This window comes from Schistosoma mansoni, chromosome 1 (genome assembly GCF_000237925.1).
Source record: "Schistosoma mansoni strain Puerto Rico chromosome 1, complete genome".
NCBI classification, from domain to species: Eukaryota; Metazoa; Platyhelminthes; class Trematoda; order Strigeidida; family Schistosomatidae; genus Schistosoma; species Schistosoma mansoni.
Genome location: NC_031495.1, coordinates 22,431,485 through 22,453,846, shown reverse-complemented (window position 1 = coordinate 22,453,846; position 22,362 = coordinate 22,431,485). Strand labels below are relative to the sequence as shown.

At 37.2% G+C, this 22,362-nt stretch overlaps 1 protein-coding gene across 1 annotated transcript; it reads left to right on the top strand.

Annotated features, from left to right (window-relative positions):
• Nucleotides 1–6,146: 6,146 nt before the first annotated feature.
• Nucleotides 6,147–13,532, top strand: Smp_012860 (translation initiation factor eif3-related). The gene is made up of 9 exons (XM_018793675.1): nt 6,147–6,250; nt 6,284–6,401; nt 6,440–6,583; nt 6,616–6,791; nt 8,171–8,393; nt 9,797–9,916; nt 11,133–11,184; nt 11,977–12,170; nt 13,260–13,532. The coding sequence occupies exons 1-9, from the start codon at nt 6,174–6,176 to the stop codon at nt 13,479–13,481; spliced, it is 1,326 nt and encodes a 441-aa protein (XP_018648164.1). The 5' UTR covers nt 6,147–6,173; the 3' UTR covers nt 13,482–13,532.
• The last annotated feature ends 8,830 nt before the right edge of the window (nt 13,533–22,362 follow it).

Below are 22,362 nucleotides of genomic sequence, written 5' to 3'. Positions count from 1 at the left end.
TGTTTTAAATAAATTATTTATTTGTAATATCCCAATGAGTAGAAAAATTAGATTTTCTGACGTTTCGTGACTCAGTGTAAGCCACTTCTTCAGAGAATAAAAAAAAATCATTGGGATATTACAAATATATAATGCTAAGTGAATGGTTTTCACAAAACGGGAATAAATCTAATGCCCCAGATGTTAACATAAAATGCATAAGCAAAAGCTATATTAGCACCATAAACTTTGACATTGGGAGTATACATACCGCCATCAAAACCCTTAAGCCGAATGCGAGCTCTGGTGCCGATGATATACCATCAATTCTCTATAAAATGTCAGGACCGGATATACATACGTTATTGCTCAAAATATACACACTATCTTTAGAGGCGGGTACATATCCTGAAGCCTGGAAGGTAACGTATGTTCTTCCCAAACACAAATCAGGACCGAGAAACCTGGTCGGAAACTACAGACCTATAAATATCACTCCAGTTATTTCGCGCATAATGGAAAAAGTGATACAAAGTCAACTATCAGATCACCTACTTAAGGAAGAACTAATAGACCCGTCACAACATGGTTTCATTAGAACAAGATCATGTAGTACATGTCTGATAGACTTCTTTAACGAGATTACTCGCATACGTGACCAGAAAAAGCTAGTGATCATACTTTATTTCGATATAAAGAAAGCCTTTGATAAAGTACCCCATAATCTTCTAATCAACAGACTCCAGTCAGTTGGAATTATAAACCCCCTATTGCAATGGATTAAGTCTTTTCTCACAAACAGATACCAAATAACCAAGATTAACTCTACAACATCTACACCTCGACCAATAACTAGTGGTGTTGTGCAGGGTAGTGTCTTGGGTCCATTGCTCTTTATAAATTATATCAACAATATATGCAAGTGCTTTACCACAGGTAAGACCTACCTCTACGCTGATGACTTAAAAGTCATCTATAAAACTGACATTGGTGATGTACGTAGTACTATGCAAACGATCCAACATGAACTCAACAAAGTAGACGACTGGTGCAAACGCTGGGGGCTAGAGCTCAACACAGAGAAATGCGGTTGGCTATGTATTGGAAACACGTCACTTAAACTAAAACTAGCACTTAACAAAAACCCACTGCCAAGACTGACATCAGTAACTGACCATGGGGTACATTACTCTGGCAGTTTTAACTTCTCTGAACATATCTCAACTAAAGCATCTCAAATGCAGAGATTGCTTGGCTTCATCCTTCGTAATTTCTTTCAAAACGAAACTAAAATCATCCTGTATAAAGCCTGCGTAAGACCCATCGTCGAATACTGCTCGTTCTTATTTTCCAACCTACGCCTATCTGATATACTTAAGGTGGAAGGAATACAGCGAGACTTCACTCGCAAAATACTTAAGAACGACCAACTCACTGACTACAAATCCAGATGCCATATCTTAGGACTAGAACCCCTCTGGAAAAGAAGGCTTAGGTCTAACTTAATTCTTTATTTCAAACTCCTTAGAAACCTTACTTATTCCACATGTAATATAGCTCTCTACCAAGACTCACATGGATACGACCTTCGAGGCAAAGTATCCACTGTCAAAATTGAAAAACACGTGAAAACTTCTTCCTTATCAAGTACGCATTGATATGGAACAGTCTTCCTTCTGAAATACGCATGGCAGACAAATTACATACGTTTACAAGACTCATTGATCAAGCCCTCACCTGCATAGATCAGTCAGTCAGTCAGCGACAACGTAGGACCAGGCACATATATGCACCGGTCCAAGTTGCCATACCTCGTTAGCACAACACCTGCATAGATCTGGCGCAAACGAACACATCCACGTCCCACACAGACATCATAGGCTCTCTACATATATAGACTGAATCGCCTTATTTCCCTACCTTGTAGTTGTATTAGATACTTTCCCCTCCCTAATTCTTTTCAATTGAAGTAGACAGGCAACTCACTGGACCTATCAATACTCGGTCGCTAAACGACGCTTATAAATACCCTAAAACGTCAGAAGAAACGCACAATCGACTGCCTACTGCCAGTGGTCGTACAACCACAGAACCTGTCATCCATCAACCGGTTAGCATAAAACAAAATAACCTCAGCGCGAATTTAGTGTGAGTTACTTCTTGTCTATTCTTTATCAGCTTTTTACTCATCTGTACACTATGTTGCCTTGCCATTAATATTATTTAACCACTCGTTATCTTACCTTATTTGTAACTAATATAAATCTCCACTTTTCCGCCTACTGTGGTAAACAAATATCCTACACTATACCGTTCCTAATGCCTATACTCTGATTCGTAACCTACACTTTACTATATAGTCAATAAAAACATTGCATCGAAGCCTAACCCACAGTCCATAATTTGTATCTGTCTGATAAGCTTGTAACATGGTACTTATAGAAATAGTGTTTTTCAACAGGATGTGAAATACAGAGCATTGTGTGAGGTATGATATGTATCCAAAAACTAAGCGTAAATGAGCCTAACATCACAAAAGGAGGAAGGGTGGAGTTACTGACCAGCAAGCACTGATGGTGAGGGCGATGATTTCAATCCACCCGTGTTTGTGGGGCAGAACATTTTGTTTGTATCAGGCTCTTTATGGATGAGAACAGGTCAATCAATCTGTGATACTGAGGTTGTTCTCCTACACTCACCATTCAGACTCATGTTTCTAATTTTTGTGCTGGATTAACTTTTCTACTAAGACAACCTATAACATGCTAACTCGGACTTTTACATGAAAAATGTGTGGCAGGCATCGGATGATGAAAAAAACAGACTGTAAAGGATATGGTTGTTATTTTACTCAACACTCTACTCTCTATATGCACTCTCTGTTCTTCCTCATTCCAACCTTGACTTCCCTCCTTCATTCGAACCTACTCCACCTTGATAAATATCACAACTCATTGTTCTTTATTACCGCATTCTCTCCTCTGGAGCCCCTAATCACAGTTCACTCTTGCAACATGAGCTAGTATCAATTTAATCTAATAATTTATCATACCTCCATCTGTTCCACTAATAAATGTTAAGCATTGGTTATCGTTCATATCCAAATGCCTTGCTGCTCCTCGGTTTCTTTTTCTTTTTTTCTCTTCAGAATCTTGCTCTGAGGGTGAAGCTATGTAACTTCTGACATCTGGAACAAGCTCGACGAACGCGCTTTCCCAAGGTCATAGTTCGGACCAGGCGCTCCACAAGCCTACATTATAACAACAATAAACTTAAAAAGCTGCATTACATAAATACTTAGCACGACCGAAACCCTAATACACTTTTTGTCGAGATTGGGTCTGGTATGTAACGTGGACGCCATGTCCCTTTGGAAACTATTCTTATGAAAACACATTATATGTGAACGAATGAACTGCTATCAACTTTTATAGACTATAATTACTAAACAACCTTGCTTGGGATGCATACCGTGAACCTGTATATGTTGTAAATTGTAGATCATGCCTGTAAAAATGGCGTGTACCTGCTTTTGCAGAAATATATTATTATTATTAACTAAAACTTGCATCTCTCCTGACGTCCCTGGCGGTGTAGTGAACACTCAAGGCATCACGCTGTTCATGTGTGACAGGGAATATATACAAAGGACAGTGTGGGGGTATAATTCATCACCCACAATACCGGTTATAATGAAACTGGCTGAGTTACCAGTATTTCTAATGTTGCTTCAAAGTAAATGTTGTAACAGCTTAGGTTGATTAGATAAGAGTTGACCACAAACTTAAGCAATAGGTCACACCAGCCTATAGTAGACATGACTGCAGTATTTCCTTACACTGAATAATTATTCATAATAATCATGACCAATAGAACTTGCATACTTGTAAGATGTAGAACGACTAGTTGCCTAGATAACGAGTCGTCTACCTAGATGACTTGAGAAGATGTAGCTTCAATATAATGTGCATACCTACATCAAGCCATCAAATGGCAGCTGACGTCAAAAATATATTCGATCATCGTACCCTTTATAAGTCACCTTTTCTCCTTAACCGTATGTTCTACTTTTTCGGGTTGGTGAGTAATCCTATGCACCCGCAGTTAAGAACCCAGTTATAAAAGGCAGTCGTCATAGACTCGAGGTCATATATTTGGTCGAGTTTGGTGAGTTCAAATTCCGGCAAATTCACACACTTACATATATGCATTTTTTGTTTTCAAACCTTTTTGTACACAAGATTTCGACACAGTTTATATTTCCTGCCAGATTACCAATCGATTCTAGAAGCCAAACACTTACATGGAACCGAACAATTATCGGTTATTCTTGTGTATTTCCTATTTGTACCTTATTATTTTGTGCGGATTGTGCAGCAGTTCTTCAGTCTCGACTGGTTTTCATTATTGATTTTGAAGTAAATTCTTCTTTATTTTTTTACTTGAGGGCGACTAAAGAGGTAGGTGAGTAAACACTTGATAGCCGCTCAGAGCAGTCATCAGAACTAGGTCAAATTATAAACAAAGGGAAAAGCAAGATTCTCCGATTCAATACAGTACGAACCAATCGAATTAAACTTGACGGAGGAGCTTTGGAGGGTGCAAAAACCTTTACATATCTGAGTAGCATCATTGATGAACATGGTGGATCTGATGCAGATGTGAAGGCGAGGGTCAGCGCAAGATTCTACAGGTATCCGGAGTTTGACAACGCTTTAACTAGTAACACTTTCTATTATGAATCGTATCCACCTAGTAAAATCGAAAGTCAGAGGCGAGGAGGTTCGAAGATGTGTTTGATAGGTTATCAATATATCGTGGATCGACTGAACTAATCTGGCGAGCGATTGCAGGGGATGTTGAGCATGGCGTTACCACTCGTGATCTGGTGCGGATGGATGACTGGGCGCCTTCAGCTAGGTGAGACCATTAAAACTAATGCCGTCAGCATCCAATGTCGAAGACTTACAGAGATATTTATTTTGGGGGTCTGTTTGCCGCTACAACATATTTAAGATGAAACTGGACAATTACTAACGCTTCTATGAATCGCCAACTCCCTCTCAAACTAGTTTCAGCTGTAAAATATCCTACCACCTATCTAACATTATCATTATTATCACATGGCATCGAAATACCCTTATGGCAAATACTGTCACCTCCGCTTACCTATTATTTGTATGCTTGCTTGTGTCACGTCATTTTGAATAATAATTGGTTTATTTGTTTAGTCGCTTGTTATTACTATCGTTTTTTCGTAGATCTGTTTCGTTCGAAGTTTTATTTATAATTTTCTTACTATGGTCAAAAAACCACCTGCTTAATAGTCGATAGTTGTTGGTTTCAGAGATTTTTCTGCTTCAAAAGAACTCTACTCAAATAACAGGATATGCACATTTATATATTATCATCACATTAACGAAACATGGAGTGGTTAAGTAATCAGATTTATCTGAACATTGCTTCAGAAACTGAAACTGTACCGAAAAAAGAAGGAATAGGCGCTAAAAAGGAATTGTCTTCTTTGACCTTGTCACGGTGGTATTGGTTGTTGAGAAACTGCAAAAGTTGGCTGTTGAGCTCTGAAGTTGACTTGCGGGCTCTGGTGAGTGTCCGTCTATGAACCGACGTTGTACCTGATCTTAGTTTCATCAATTTAATATGTTGACTTTATCCTCAGTTGTCATTACTGTTCATCTTACAAATAGATACATAGTAAACAACTAAGTTCTCAGTAATTTTTCTGGCTAATAATATGAAAATGTACACAGTTTCACATGTAACTGAGTCAGATCGTAGAAATATTTTTGTATGGATTCTCTCTCCAATGTTTTTACTGTCTTCTAGGCTGTGATATGTAAGATACATTTGTCCCACACTTTTCTCCCGTTATTCTTGACGTTCTATTTTTAAAACAACTAATTCGAGATAATTTTAACCGACAAAATGATCAAAGAAAATTACTGTCAATAAAGTTCCTAGTGTCAAGGTACACGATGGCAAGTTTGAAAGAGGTAATGTGTCATCACCTACTATGTCTAGTTTAGCATCGTAAAGAGAAATTAATAATTATAAGTAAAGGGCGTTCCGTATTCAAGTTTTGGAACTTCTGTTGTTGTTTAGTCCCCTCCAAATGCTTCATTTTCAGGCACGGATCCTATATAAAGACAATTTCTTCACTTCGACTTTGAAAAATGTTAATCACCGAAGGGGAGTATGTTTTATTACTCAAAGAACATTGCTACAAATTCACCAAAATATCCTCAGAGAAGTAAATGATACTTACCCATTACCCTCATCTTAGGAGAGAGAAATTTGATGGAAAAGTATTTTCTTTAAGGAATGCGATTGGTGTGCCATTTGGTTCTACATTTTCCGTTTCAGGAGATCAAATTCATCCCATCAAACATGAATCAATAATTGTTTGTAACCCGCCCAACTTTAATCTAATTCACTATAGGATATAGAAATCCCACCAAATAATGAAGAAAAATATGGCGGGGTTGAATCAAAAGATAACAGAAATATCAAATATTCTCAAGCTAATCAAAAATTAACTGGTTCTTATATCGAACAATTGCGTCTTAATGGTGTTTCAGGACAAGTAGCGAAAATAAATTTTTGATTACTTTGTAGGATATATTAGACCAGTTAGTAGAAGGCAACTCAAATTTCGAACAAAAAACACTATTCTCTCAACAAAAGTACCTCAAGAGAAAGAAAGATCGGCACTTGGGTTTATTCTCAGTTGAGAAGCCTAAAGTACGCATATGTTTTGAAATATACAATAATATTCGCCCAGAAAAGTGTCTGTAAGTCGCTAATTTTTGTTGGTTATTCGATTCATTAAAATTGTTTATATTCATTCTATGGAACTCTGAACCACCCCCTTAGTTTGATAACATTTGTGTGACTAAAACTGTTTACTGTGGTTAACTGGTGTAAATAACGTTTATTTTAGTTATAAATGTGTTCTACTTTGATTCTCTAGTAAACATTCTAGTACGGGTTAAACTTAGTTAACTTCATTACCACCTTAGGAAAAGGCGTAACTAAATGTAATAGGTGTGAGATTAGTTGATTATCAGGCAGTTAGATAGTTATTTATAGTATTAGTGTACAGAAGTGCCAGATTCTTTGAAATACCACGGTATTGACCGGTGATTATGTCATTCAGATACATTCTTTTACATTTTTACTAAACATTATCTGGGCCAGAGCAGATATCTGACATTCTGATGTATGTTGGTCGATGATTTTGAAGAAGGCACAACAAACTGTGTCGAAATCCTAGTTCGACAAAATAGTAGCTCACTATTGTAATCGGTATCCAACAGTGGCGTGTTCCGTCATTATGCAAAAATAATGATCATACACTTTTACAAAAACGTTTTGCTGTGGAATACTTCTTCCTCTAGTGGCAAAACTGAAGACGTGATCAAACGGTTTAAAATCAGCTTTAAAATATTATATTATATAAATAGATATACGGACGACCTGGACAAATGTTGATCACACATACAACTTGACAGTACAGTAATTTAGTTCTCTGTCTCAAACTGAGCTTTTTGTTTATTTACTTTATCATTTTATTGTGCAAATGGATTTACTCAATATCAAGGAATTGATTAGTTTACCCCTAAATGCCCTGGTACGGTCGAGGGTAGGGTGGTTCAGCTCTCTCTCGCGAAATGCTCTCATATGGTCACGTGTGTACAACCACTGTCACGGAAGACCTACTCACTGCCTTCTCACGGAGGGGATGTGGTTTACGAAATCGAGAGAACGAAAAGCGAATATCCGGTGCTTTAACCAGGTTGGTGGGAGTTTGAAAACCATGATTCCAAAGGAATGTTGCACATGGGCTCCATTGTCCTGAGGGAACAAATGGCGTATGAACCTACTGTTGGTCACCAACTACCATGAGACTGAATCTTCTAACGTTGCTCCACTGCCTTATGGATTATACCTGTAGGTCAAATGCTTGGGGTGTGGTTCCCTAAGAAAACCACTTGCTGTGGTCTGGGCACCCAGTCAGTATCATAGCCCACACACAAATCAAGTGACTTGTGTGATGCATATGTATTCGGTGCTCCTTTGTACCAATATTTATGTGTTCAAATAATTAATAAATAAGATCTTCAATCATTACATTTATTTTTGTCACTGTATATATTTCTTTGTTTTCCAGTGGACTGCGTTTTGACACAGTATGTCGTATCCTGTCTTATGCTAATATTCATGCAGGATCAACTGTTCTTCTTTGTGAAACTTGTTCTGGACTCATCACAGCTGCTGTACTCGAGCGTATTGGCATAGATCAACCAAAAGGATCTGTGATTCAATTTTACCATGGTTCATCGTTTCCGAAATCAGAAATTAGTCCTGTTTATGGAAATTCGTACAGTGAAAAAGTATGATTTTTTTACTTTGCAGTTCATTTAGTAAAAGTAAACAATTTATCTTAATGTAGGTTTTTCTATGCTGCATCTTCAATTAGGAGCTAGGTGTAAACCTATGTTTCTGGAATGAGATAATAATCAAACTATAACATTTTAGATACTGATGTTCGAAATAGTCAAACCGTTTGAACATAATAACAGATCCACATTAACTTTGTTAGGTAGTTGTAGGTGGTCAGCTGAAAACCCTGAACCTAAGTTTAATACTGCTTGGTAATCATCAAGGCGTAATCTTCAGGGAACTGTTGCTCTTTCATGAATTCTATGTGTAGTCACCTAAACTAATGACCACACTGAAATCTAATTGGTAGAATTCAATGAGCCCCAAATGACTAAACAAACGTGAAATTGGTTACTACTGGAGGTTCAATCAATTGTAACCACACTAACCTGCTTCAATTTGGGCACCTGGGCAGTATCACAGCTCTCACACAAATCAAATGAGATTTGTGCGGCGCATATGTATCTGGTGCTTCCTTGTACCAATATTTATGTGTTTAAATAAAATAAAATGAACACTAACATTACATTGCAAATCTAGTCCTTAAGTCACCTTATGCTTATCATAAAAACGTTAACATACTCGGCTTTGGGTCATGTTATTGGCATAAGGGTTTGCAATACTACTACGCAACTGCCAAAACCGAAGTAGTTGAAGTAGAAATCGAATCGCTAACCTGTTGGTTGAAAACTGAGTGTTCTAACCATCAAGTCAAAAGGTTCTTTGGTAATGGGATTTCGTAATGCGGAATATTCAATAATCTTGAGTAGTTCAGAGAAAACAGTCATTGTAAAACTAACATATTGGGGCTCGATCCTCGTAACAATGTTTAGCGAGCATGGGAAGCTTATCTTGTTAGTTCTCACTAAAAATCCTACAATTTACATTAACCAAATACATTTTTCACTTTTTCATATCTTATGGCCTAAGAGTGGCCCGGCTAGCCTACCATCGTAACCAGTTCTGGAAACTGAGTATTTAATGACCTGGAAAGGTTAGGCTACATATCTTTCACCGATTAATCTGGTTTAAAACGCTGTGTCTTTCAATTTGAATCACTAGTGACCAACATTCAGGTTTTATCCATATTATATTGTATAGTTCTCCTTTAAGCTTCAATTAAATTCCACGTATGATTGACAGATTTTGCTTAAAAACCAAATGACTACTTATCTAGTGATCTAATTATTTGTATACGTAACTCCTATGTTGAAATGTGATTACACATTCTATTATTGTTAGCTGTCAACCAATATTTGACGTATTTGCTATTAAAGATCGTTCAATGAAGTCGCAAAGCTGATGGTTATTTATTTATAAGTGTTTATAATGTTTAAAACTACTTTTGCTTTAGGTTCATCCTGTTCGTTTATTAGATGTATTACCGATCTTGTTATACAAAGCTACTTTAGATACCGATCACAATTTTGTGGAAAATCATGTGGATAACAGCGATTCCCAAATTTCGTCTAAAGTAAGTAGTCGTAGTGTACTTCGCTGTACAAACTTTTCTTATACATAAACTTAATCATAAAATAAACTGAAAATGCTAGCTATGCAACATAACAGTTAATGTTTCGTCCACTCTTTAGCTCTCAAACTGTTCTCTTTTGTTTTTTCAAATGATACTGCGTAAGGTCTACTTAATAAGCAGTTATTTAGTTTGATAGGTTAAAAGATGTGCCATTTTTTGAAACCAAGCAATCTGTGTATTACGTACTCTAAATTCAGACCACTACTTATTATGCCGTATATTCCGTTTAAATTATTCACGAAGATGCTTGAATCTCATAGTACAATATAGCATAAATGAAAACACTAAGTTTTATTTGGAGAACAAATGGTTTGTATCGTCCATGTGATCACATTTTATTCTATTAAACCTTAAATAAAAGCGATTCCCAGCGATTCTCACTCAATATATATCGAATAAATAACAGTCTATTATTCTAACATGAACTCTTCACCTATTTTCGAGTTTCATTCGCGCTAAATAATTCGTAAATGATGATACTCATGAAACTTTAGGGATTATTCTTAGATAAGAAAAAATCCTTGGGACATTTTGGACTAGAAACTTCAGACAAGTTTTGATAGCTTATACTAGGCTATGAAATTTGACAACAGACTATTAAATTTTTTTTATTAATTAGCTCTGTCAGTAAATGGATTTTAGTCTGGTTGCACTTACGTCATTCAGTTCATGAGATAGCTACTATATTTTTGTAGGTTCATGATCTTCAGACCTCTTAATCCTTCAGTTTTTATGGTTGATTCACACTAAAAACCATTTGGCTTAATCCAAACCCATGCAAAACACTAGATACTTCCATTTTTATTTCAACTCAGTATTTTGTTAGCATAACTCTCGAGCTAAATCCTTATGGATAAAATGTCCATGCAGTTTCAACACTGAAACAACTATCTAATGCTAAATTTTCAAAACACCTTTTTCATTTATATTTTTTATTCAATGTAAAATCTGATTTCACTTAGCTTGTCTAACTTCAATTTCTGTGTTTTTAGAACCATACTTTTTAATTCGACTCTAGTTCGCGTTGGTAAATCCTAGCATAACCTAATAAATAACTACGTTTCCAGTTCACTATAACCAATGAATTCTTTCATATTTACATCGTAACCGTAGTTAAAATAACCTTGAAACATTCTTGATCTTTCACTCTTTTTAGATTCGTAAAATCGATGAGGATATTTCTTCTGAAGAGATAGCTCAGATTGAAAGTATGTTATGTAACGATATATAAAAATGTGAAGTTTTATATTAAATAATTAGATCTGAAATTTAATAGGTTAGCGTTTATAACCAAGAACCAATCTGACTTTTCAAAATATCTCAAGATGTAGTTATTATGCTCCGTCTTTTTTGTCAAAGATTATAACTTCTAAAATGTAAGGTATAATCTACGTGCTATCATTGATAGCTGCAAAGTAAAAGAAAAATCTACCAAACTAGAAATAATATACTACTCTATTAGTCCGCAGGTTGTTTCGAAAGTTTATCGTAATTTTGTTAGTCATTTTCAATCGTTTGCCTAGTTTTGGCTTCGATTAGTCTCAATAACAGATCTGGGCATCCTCATCGATGATTTAAAACACAAAATTTTCACTTCTATGTTTGTTCACTTTGCCTGTACTACTTTCCTCGTATAATAACAGATTTACCAGCTTGATAACCTGTTCCACACTAATGTTACTTAAGGAACAAATTTTAACACTGAATTCTATTTAACATGTTTGGTTATAATTCTCTATAATAAGCTCTTTGGATTTTCTGCATACTTATCTGTAGGAAACTTTTCTTTCCGATTATTTTAATGAATTAAAGTGTTTTTATTGTGTTCGAATCTGTTTATCCTTTTAGAATCTAGTCAAATTAAACTGTAATAGTCCCAAACAGAGCACAGTTCATTTCCATTGTTAGCCAATATCAAATATGATTAAGTCCAAACTTTATTTTCCAGTAACCAAGTTTTGTTGTTAATAAACTGATAACTGTTTCTTTATTTTCAATAGACCAAAACGCACCAAGTCAATCCAAAATCAGTGAATATTACATTTCTTCATTCAATCAAATTTTTGGAAATAGTCGTCCTACACCTGATTCACTTGTCATCGTTACTCGATTTCATCCGGTCGATTTAACTTTAACCTTACTTCAGTTTCTGCCTATTGGACGACCATTTGTAGTTTATACACAATATATACAAGTAAACAATGAATTTGTTTGTATCGCTGAGATGATTTCTATTATTATTATATACTGAGAATGTTTTGGTTTCTCAATTCTCTAGAATTAAGGATAAAATAATCTAATGTTCCTAAAGTTAAAACAAATGACTTCCAAAAGACATTGAGAAAATAATCACAGGTCTCAGAGTTTATGAATTCTGCTTATTTTACCTGTAAAGTGTTCGATCATTGTTGTCTGTTATCTGAGCGATTTCATAAAGAAGCAAATGATAGCGTTTCCACTTGGAATTTCATCTAGCTGTAATATACAACACCCATTATTTTACTTTTGATTCGTTAATGATTCCTAACCGTTTATCCTAGTACATTTTACGGCCGGTTCTCCAAATCTTTAATTGCTATCGAACATTGATAGCATGAAAAAAAGCGTTGAGTAATCCAAGTTGACAAGCCAAGTCATTTATTCCATGAAGAGTTAACATAAACATAATGAACATTATCACTAAAAATAATCAGTTTGCTGCACAAAGTTCTATTAGGTAAATCTAACGAAACAGCATGAACGGTTCAATTCAAGTAGTTATACTTAAGACGAAATGCTTTTGTGGTTTACATTACTGACTAAGGCAGGTACCCATTAATGGCATTGAATGGTAGTTTCTCAATAACAGGAGTTGACTGAAATAAGAACTGTAAACCACTCGATGCCAACTCAATGATCTAAAGGTTAAACACTTACTCTGAAACTCAGGTCCTGAGTTTGATCGTTGATAGGATCATGGGTACGCGTTACCACAGTGTCTCATACTAGCACGCAACAGCTGTCTAGTGCTTTCTGATTTCTGATAGTTGTTCAACTAGTCAGTCTGTAATATAAAGTAAGGAAATTTGACAATCTCTATCAATCCCTTATGCCAACAATTGATTTGACCTATCTAACTAAAAGTCAAATTATCAGACTGTTTCTTTTAATCATATACTTGGGTCTGTTATCTGTTTGATTATTTTAGTTTAGTAGATTTCATTTCTTCGGAAATTATGCTTTACCTGATTCACTAATACAACATTAACTTGTATTTGAATCATTCCCCTTTACTTCACTCTAGCCCCTTGTTGATCTGTACAATATTTTAAAACGACGCGGTGGAATAACGCATCTTCGTTTAACCGATAGCTGGTTTCGTCATATTCAAGTATTACCAGAGAGAACGCATCCTGAAATTAATATGTCATGTTCAAACGGTTACCTTTTAACTGGTTATACAATTGAACCTGTATTAAGTACAAAAGAATTTTTGGAGTCCGGACTTTTATCATCTATTGGTTGACTTAATGTTTGAAATGCTTTTTTAATTCCTCAAAATGCATGGGTGATATATATTTATAGTCTTTCCGTATTTGTTTACAGATGTTTTTGTAATCAAAATGGTTGGTTTTTGAATTCAATATTTGTTGGGTTTCCTTTAACAGTTTATATATCATGTCGTCATACCCGACCGTTGCTGCTACCTTGACTTGGTTGTCGGGCTTGCCTATTGTGATAAACCAATCGAGCTATACTGGCTGGAACAATCGTTCCTCAAGGTCCTACCATGCCAGGCAGGTCGGCTGAAGAGTGGTAAGACTAAAAGCACCAAACCCAAGGTCCGAGGGCGAAGTTGTACTGCTGACTGTACAGAGGTGTGACGGAAATAAGGTGTTTCCATGAGACAACCAGCATAACAGCGATGTTGTCTTCCCACAAGGAGGGGTGGTGTTAGGAAAGGTCGACCCTGAAAATGCACACCTTGCCTTATCCCACAGATATCCGTCTCCGGCGATAAGGTCCCAGCACGTAAGGAGCTAACACGAAAATTACTCACGAAATGGTCGTGTGTGACCGACCTCAAGCAATTATTTCCTTGGGCACTGCGGTCACGCTCTCCGGTCACTAAGACCATTTCTAACCCAATTTCCTTTTCAGGTACCTCCAAAAGAATCCTTCCACGATATGGGCAACCGGGAAGTAAAAATCATCTATTCGCAACTCAAACCAAAAGGTTACAAAAAAACCAATGGATTTCTACTAAGTCTGTTGCACTGATGGGTTATCGTAAACTCATCCCATCAGGCTCTGAACACGATGAAAAGCGAAAGCAAATCGGTTCTAGGTTAGCCAAAAGTCCAAGGAACGATCGTTAGCAGTGGTGGGTAACAAAAGCAAAAGAGATGGATAAGGCAGCAGCTGTAGGTAACACAAGACAGCTTTTCAGAATAATAAAAAAACTGAAATTCAGAAGTCAAGTGTAAACGAGACAATCTCGGAAAAAGACGATACTCTTATCCGCTCTCAGCCCAGACGTTTAGAACGATTGGTAGAACACTTTAGAAAACAGTTTAGCTGGCCTTCAGCTATTCTGTAGTTACCCACCAATCCCAGAGGCTATAGCTAGTCTGAAACGAGGAAGAGCAGCTGGTCCAAGTGGATTGGCTCCAGAGGTTTTTAGGGATGGTGGTCCAATTTTAGCGATTAGGTTGGCTAAAATTTGGGAGTTGGACGTAATCCTATCCGATTGGTCACAATCTCTGATTGTCCCAATATGTAGGAAGGTGTCAAAATCATCCTGTAATAACCATAGAGGGATTAGTCTGACAAATATGGCATCTAAAATACTAGCCTCAATAAATATTGAACCCCTGACAAAGACTCATAAACTCCAAACATAAGAAAATCAGGCTGGCTTCAGACCTGGTCGTGGCTGTATCGACCACATATTCACTATTCGTCAGGTTTTAGAACACAGGCATGCTTATCGGCTCCAGACAATGATAGTTCTTCTTGACTTGAAGGCAGCATTTGACTCTGTAGACCGAGAGGTTCTGTGGCAGTGTCTGTCATTGAAAGGTGTACCTCAGAAGTAAAATAAACCTCGTGAAGACACTTTATTCGAACACTACCAGTCGAGTCAGAGTTTATGGCGAACTGTCATATGATTTTACAACCTCAAGTGGTGTCCGGCAAGGCTGTCCACTATATCCATTTTTGTTCCATTTCATCATAGACCTCCTGCCGGAAATAACTCGTCGTTTCAATTTTCAGGAATTGATCACTTTCCAGGAGGTCCACTTATCGACTTAGAATACACAGATGACATAATCCTGTTTGGTGAAGACGCTGACAAAATGCAGCGTCTTCTGTTAGAACTGAGTAATAATGCAAGGATGTTTCGGATGCGTTACTCTCCCTCTAAATGTAAATTGTTACTCCAGGACTGGCCTGCGTCAACACCCGAACTAAGGATAGGGAGTGAAGTAGTCGAACGCGTCGACAACTTCACTTATCTTTGTAGTGTGATCAGCCCTAATGTGTTGGTGTCTGACGAAATCTGTGCACGGATTCAAAAAGCTCGTTTGGTTTTCGCCAAATTACGTCACCTATGGCGAAGACGAGATATCCGTCTATCAATTAAGGGACGAGTATACTACGCAGCAGTTCGTTCTGTTCTACTTTACGGCTGCGAAACGTGACTATTAAGAGTAGAAGATACTCGTAAGTTACTAGTATTTGACCACTGATGCCTTAGAAATATTGCTCGCATCTGCTGGGATCACCGGGTAAATAATAGTGAAGTTAGACACAGGGTATTAGGGAATGATGGTAAATCAGTTGATGAGGTGATGAATCTTCATCGCCTGAGATGGTTGGGCCACGTGTTACGTATGCCTAAACATCGATTACCACGACGCGCAATGCTAACTAGTTTTGGGGATGGATTGGAAGACAGTTAGAGGCGGCCAAAACATGGCACTAGTGCTTGAAGTCACTAACCTCTAATCTGAGCCATGTTGGTAGATGCAGACTACTTGATTGGGGTCCGCTTGTCTATCGTAACCAGTGGTTGGAGACTCAGTGTGACATGGCTCAGAATCGACCACATTGGCTTAGGTGTATACACTCTCTGTCTTCTCTTAAACTATAAGGTTAAAATTGCTTAATATCTGCCTTTCTTCTTGTACTATATCCTTGTATACAATCTTTCTTTCATATATTACCACCATTAAATTAACTACTTCTATCAGTTCCGTGTTCATCATGTTGTGCTAATGAGTTATGGCAACTTGGACCGACGCATATATGTGCCTGGTCCTACGTTGTATTTGACTGACTGACTGTTTAGAAAAATCATTTCTAATAAAAATATATAATTATGTTAAGATAAATGAAATGATAAGCTTGAAGATTGAGAAATAAACTAAATAGTTAGACAAGTTGTGTTCAGACAAATTGGAGAACATTATAATAAACTCTTATGTGATATTGCTTTTGGTTTCGGCAATACGAACACAACACAATCCTGCGTCTGTCTTCATTAATACTTCTCGCTGACTAGTTGACAGTTGATCGATAAGAAATTATCTTTAAGCTGCAGTATTTATAGTAAGGGGTTATGGAGATGGTTGAATCTTTTAAAATCACATACCGATCAATATTAGACTACTATTCAGAACCTGGGAGGGCTAAACTGTCGTTTCGTCATAGTATGAGACTCCTAAGCAGCATGCATCCGCGATCTCGCACGCGAGACTGGGACCCAGTACTTTCGGTCTCGCGCGAACGTTTAACTAGGACTCCTAGAGGTAATGTAATGAACGAGATCACAAGTGGGGATAATCGGATGTATTTGAAAACAAAGTTACAGAGCGTCTTTGCGAAATCTGAGAACCGTACAGTATATACTTAATTTGCAAAATGTTAATCAATTGTCTCAAACTTGACTGTTCCTTTTGCGAATGTCAACCAATCGTCTCGAACTTCATTGTTCATTCATTTCCACAGCAATCATTCTCTGTTCTCATTCCGTTCTCTCTAATCTACCTCCACGCATCTCACTTTCGATTGACGATACGTACTACTTATATCTATCGACATCAGTAGCACACACCAGAGCAACACCGTGGTATGCCGGCTTAGTGACCTAGAGGCTAACTGTTCATAACCGAGGCCGGTCCTGCGCTCGCAATCGTGAGTACGCACTCGTAAGGAGTCTCGTACTAGGACGAAACGGCTGTTCAGTTCTTCCTGGTTTTGAATGGTGGTCTAACGTTGATCGGTCCATGATTTCAATACAATTCAATATTTATAGCTTTCAGTGACCACAAACCATGAGTTTCTGTTCTTATCCCTCTTCTAATATGTGTGGCATTTTTACAAAGCATGCCATTCCTACTCCAGTAGATAAACTTAATTTCGAACCTACAACCTAATAGTTGGACATTTGATCCTAAAACCACGAAATTATAGTTTTTCTACATTAACTTGTTTTTTTTTCTGGAAAACCGGCTAAGGTAATTGGATGTAACTCCTGACGACATGTTAAGCTTACATAAATTTCTAACAGAAACTGAATCTGAAAATAGTTTGCATAATACGTTCACATCGCTTTGAAAATCATAGAATATTATGCATCTGATATTATGACCAAATGAATTCACTATATTGTTTATTATTAATGTGTACAAAAGAAACTGATTCATTTTATGAGGTGAAGAAATTGTTGAGTTTAGTTCTAAATAAACTAATTTCACAAAGCTAGCTGTGTGGAAAGTTTTATTATCAACATTCCCTAATTCCATTCATATTCTAATGTCAATAAAATTTTTTCATCTACATCAAATTAAACTTGATGAGGTAAATTTAAGTAGTGGAAAGTATCAACGAATACTATTTTTAGCTTATTTGAAAATGTGGTCTTTAATGAGAATTAAACCAAATGTTTTGAACTTTTGTTATGGTAGTCAGATTGACTTGATAAAATGCTAAGGTAGTTAAATTAATAATTTTCTCACCAATTTGAGCCTCAAATTTTTAAAAAATGACGGGACGCCTAGCCGATTAACTGTATGAGAATGTTTCAAGGGATCAAACCTATTAGGTATGCACAAAATGGTATGACTGAGCTGGCTACTCATCATTAAATAAATGAAGAACCAGGCATTTAGATTACAAAACAACCAATAATTACTCATTCGATTGTCAGTAGTGGCATTGGTAATGAAAAAAATCAATGGTTCAGTTAAAGATTTAAGAATTAATCAATAGTAATATTAACTCGAAATGGTAGTTAAAATGTGCGGAAGATTTTCATTCTGCAGAAATACACTAAATTTTGCTAAAGATTCGACTACAAAATAGCATTCTGGGCTTCAAGTTCTACCTATCTATCATTAGGTTCATATTTTGGATGCCACTTTCTCTTAAAAAAATGGATGTCACTGGTATTTTTGGAATGCCGTCTGTGCAATCAATAAATACATACTGATTAACCTGTAGTGATTTGCTGTATAAATATATGATGTAAAAAAATATGATAGATCTTAGTCAGTAATTATGCCATATATCAAGTAGAATTGACATCTTTGAGCAAGCAAATTTAGTCATGCTAATGTTAGTTTGGAGTTGCCTTTAGAAATCAATAAAATACACTAAATGCAAATAGATCAACTGTTTCTTCAAATGAAAGATCTTTTAAGTAATCAAGTACTTACACGATGGGTATGGGTCTAATGCAATTCAATGACAACTAATGCTAGAAATTGACTACATTTAGAAGAAATATTGGGAATGAGGTGGAATATGTCATATTGAAATAAAAGAGAATTAGAGCTGTAAAATCCGTAATTTCCGGGCACTTCTAATATATTAATGACCACTGTGTATATCCATGTGACCACCTAAAATGTAAAAGTAAAGTCTGGATTCGTGTCTTTCAAAAGCGGAAGTTTTATTGGTAAGAATATGTTATTGAAGTTGGAAATAACTCCGTTTCGTGCAACATTATAGCTCAAGTCTCTTTATGAAATTAATAAAAGGAGCCGAAATTGTATTTTGATAGATAATTATCTAGCATTGGAAAACTCCCACTGCTGGCAACTAACATCTCTCTGTTAATATTATGACAAACTATAATAATTTGGAATTAAAAGAGTAGAGATAGCCTATACCTGACAAGTGCAATTACACTATATTATCATCCTTATGATTCAGGTTGCATAAGATTCGAAAAAGGAGAAAATACAAGGAATCAGATGAAATCTAAAATTTACAATGCTCTGATTATTTAATTCACTATACCACTAAGTACAACGAAGTATATTTCACACAAAATTACACACCAACATTCGTTTTTATAAAAGTCTTAAGTTTACCGGATAATCTTGTAGTGAAATGCTTTGCCAACCTTTCACCTCGATAACCGTTATAATACAAATCTCAACAGCGCATGAAATCAGAAGGCAAAGAGAAGCCGCAACTACAGTTTATTGTCAAATGACGCAGGCCACAAAGCTACAAGCACATCGAACGAAGTATGAGCGAGGAAGCGGAAGCAGTTACATAGGCAAATTTATAGTCAAATCGCATAAGGGCGCAGCAAGACAAAACAAAATCTAATAATAGGATTTGAGTGCGTACATATATGGGAAGGTGAATGAATTATCGAATGATATTTAAGCAATCAACGTTTTGGCTAGAGTCTGTCATGTGCTCCAGTGATCATAACAGTACAAACATATATGCGAATTGTTACTATCCAAATGATATTGTCTGTTAAGTAAGTTAATAAAAGAGAGTAAACAAAATTAACCATAATCGGAATTGGGTATAGGATAGTTGCTATAATCACACTAGATTCAACCATGACTGTTCACTTCTTACTCTTTCCAGCGTATAATTCAACTGTTATCATAAGGTAGACAAGATTAAGTGAAATAAGTAATTTGATTTACACCTCCCAATAGCTCTCTTATCTCTACGACTAACCCATCTCACGTCCCTTTATCACCACGCCACTAATACAAACAATTCGAGTACACGGAACGTTATTCCTGGTCTCCTGAAACCACGCTCTAAACTACATATAGGAACTTTTAATGTCCGAACATTGTGCCAAATAGGACAACAGGCTTCCTTAGCTAGGACTCTAGAATCTTACACCATCGATGTGTGCTGCGTCTCCGAAACGCGCATACAAGATCCGAGTAGCGTCATTCATTCGACCTCACCATATCAAAATGAGGAATCATCTCGATTCACTCTTCGTGTATCTGGAAGCCCTGATGCTGCCTCCCATGGCCTCGCTGGTGTAGGTATAGCATTGAATCCTAGGGTAGAACTAGCTCTTTTAGACTGGATCCCAGTAGACAGTTACTTGTGAGCTGTCCGACTAAACGGATCAGTAAGGACTCGGAAAGATAGGGAAACTCGTCGTTGCCTCTTCGTCGTCTCTGCCTACTCTCCCACTGACTGCAGCTCAGACAATATAAAAGATGAGTCTTACAGGAAACTTTCTGACCTCCGAAAAGCTAGGCGTCCTGATGTAGTAATAGTGGCTGGTGACTTTAATGCTCAAGTAGGTAAACTAAGTGAAAGGGAAAGACACCTGGGTGGATCTTATGGTGTCGTGGCTCAAAGAACAGATAATGGCGACCGTCTGTTGAAGCTATGCTCAGACGACCTCCTGTTTCTTACTTTAAGCACAGGGAAAAACATCTTTTGACATGGTGACCTCCGAATTCGTTCCAACGTTGGACCCAACTAGATCACATCGCTATCAGCCACCGATGGAGGGATTCAATAGAAGACTGTCGCTCATTCTGGAGCATATGCGCTGGTGCGAGCACGTATCTGTCTGCGTTTTACTGAACGTAGGAAAGACATTGCAAAGAAATCTTTTAGGATTCTATTTAATAATAGCCAAGCTAAGAATATATTTCAGGAACAACTGGAAAAACAGTTAGTCAACCATGTAAGTTGTGCCCACCCCGAAGCAGCGTGGAATAACATCCGAAAAGCTATGGAAACAGTAGTGATATCCGCTAGTACGGTAAACCATAAGGTTAGGGAGAAACAATGGATCTCGGCACCATCTACCGCACTGATAGATGCTCGTAAACTCATCCCACCTGGCTCTGAACATAACGAAGAGCGGAGTCAGCTTAAGCGAAGGCTAATAAGAAGCCTACGCAATGATCGTGAACAGTGGTGGGTAGCGAAAGCAAGAGAAATGGAAAAGGCAGCGGCAATAGGTAACAGCAGACAGCTATTCAGACTTGTTAAAGAAACCGGTATTAGGAACCCAAATATCAGTGAAACTCAGATAAAGATGGGCATATTATTCATTCTCAATCCAGGAGATTGGATCGATGGGCAGAACACTTTAGGGATTAGTTCAACTGGCCTTCAGCCACACTTCAGTTACCCACGATCCCCAGTCAACCTGAATGGCGAATTAATTTAAGTCCATCAACTCTTTACGAGGTTGAAAAAGCTATAGCAAATCTGAAGCATGGAAGAGCAGCAGACCCTGACAAGTTTACCCCTTAAACTTTTAAGGATGGCAGTCCAGTATTAGCAATGAGATTGACTGAGGTCTTAGGTAGAATCTGGGAACTGAACGTAATTCCATCTGAATGGTCCCAATAACTGATTGTGCCAGTCTATAAGAAAGGACAAAAGTCCTCTTGTGACAATCACAGAGGGATCAGTTTGACTAATATAGTGTCTAAAATATTAGCTCCAATAATACTTCGACGCTTAACCAAAGCTCGTGAAGAGCAGACTAGAGGAAACCAGGCTGGTTTTCGACCTGGACGTGGTTGTATAAATCAGATATTCACACCACGTCAGGTCATAGAACATAAACACATATTTAGACGTCCCGCAATAAGAGTATTTCTCGACCTTAAGGTGGCATTCGACTCTGTTGATCTTGAGGTTCTGTGGCGGTGTTTGCCACTGAAAGGAGTACCAAAGAAGTACATTACACTCATAAAGGCTCTCTACTCGAACACAACTGGTCGAGTTAGAGTCTATGGCAAACTGTCATCAGGATTGATTACCTCAAGTGGTGTTCGTCAGGGCTGTCCACTCTCCCCATTCTTGTTTAACATTATCGTAGACGTGCTTTTAGAAATAACACTTTCATCATCCGAATTTTGAGGAGTTGAACTATTACCGAGAGATTCAATTGTTGACTTAGAATACGCCGATGACATAGCTTTATTTAGTGAAGACGCTGACAAAATACAGAGTCTTCTGACCACCATAAGCAACAATGCAGGCATGTTCGGGATGCGATTCTCTCCCTCGAAGTGCAAAATGTTACTTCAGGTTTGGGTTGCATCGACACCTGAACTAATGATAGAGAGTGAAGTAGTTGAGCGTGTCGATCG

Coding starts and splice junctions, on each gene's coding strand:
- Smp_012860 (XM_018793675.1), top strand. CDS start 6,174: ATGTTAATCACCGAAGGGGAGTATGTTTTATTACTCAAAGAACATTGC. Junction 6,792..8,170: donor ATTCGCCCAGAAAAGTGTCT/GTAAGTCGCTAA, acceptor TTTGTTTTCCAG/TGGACTGCGTTTTGACACAG. Junction 11,185..11,976: donor AGAGATAGCTCAGATTGAAA/GTATGTTATGTA, acceptor TATTTTCAATAG/ACCAAAACGCACCAAGTCAA.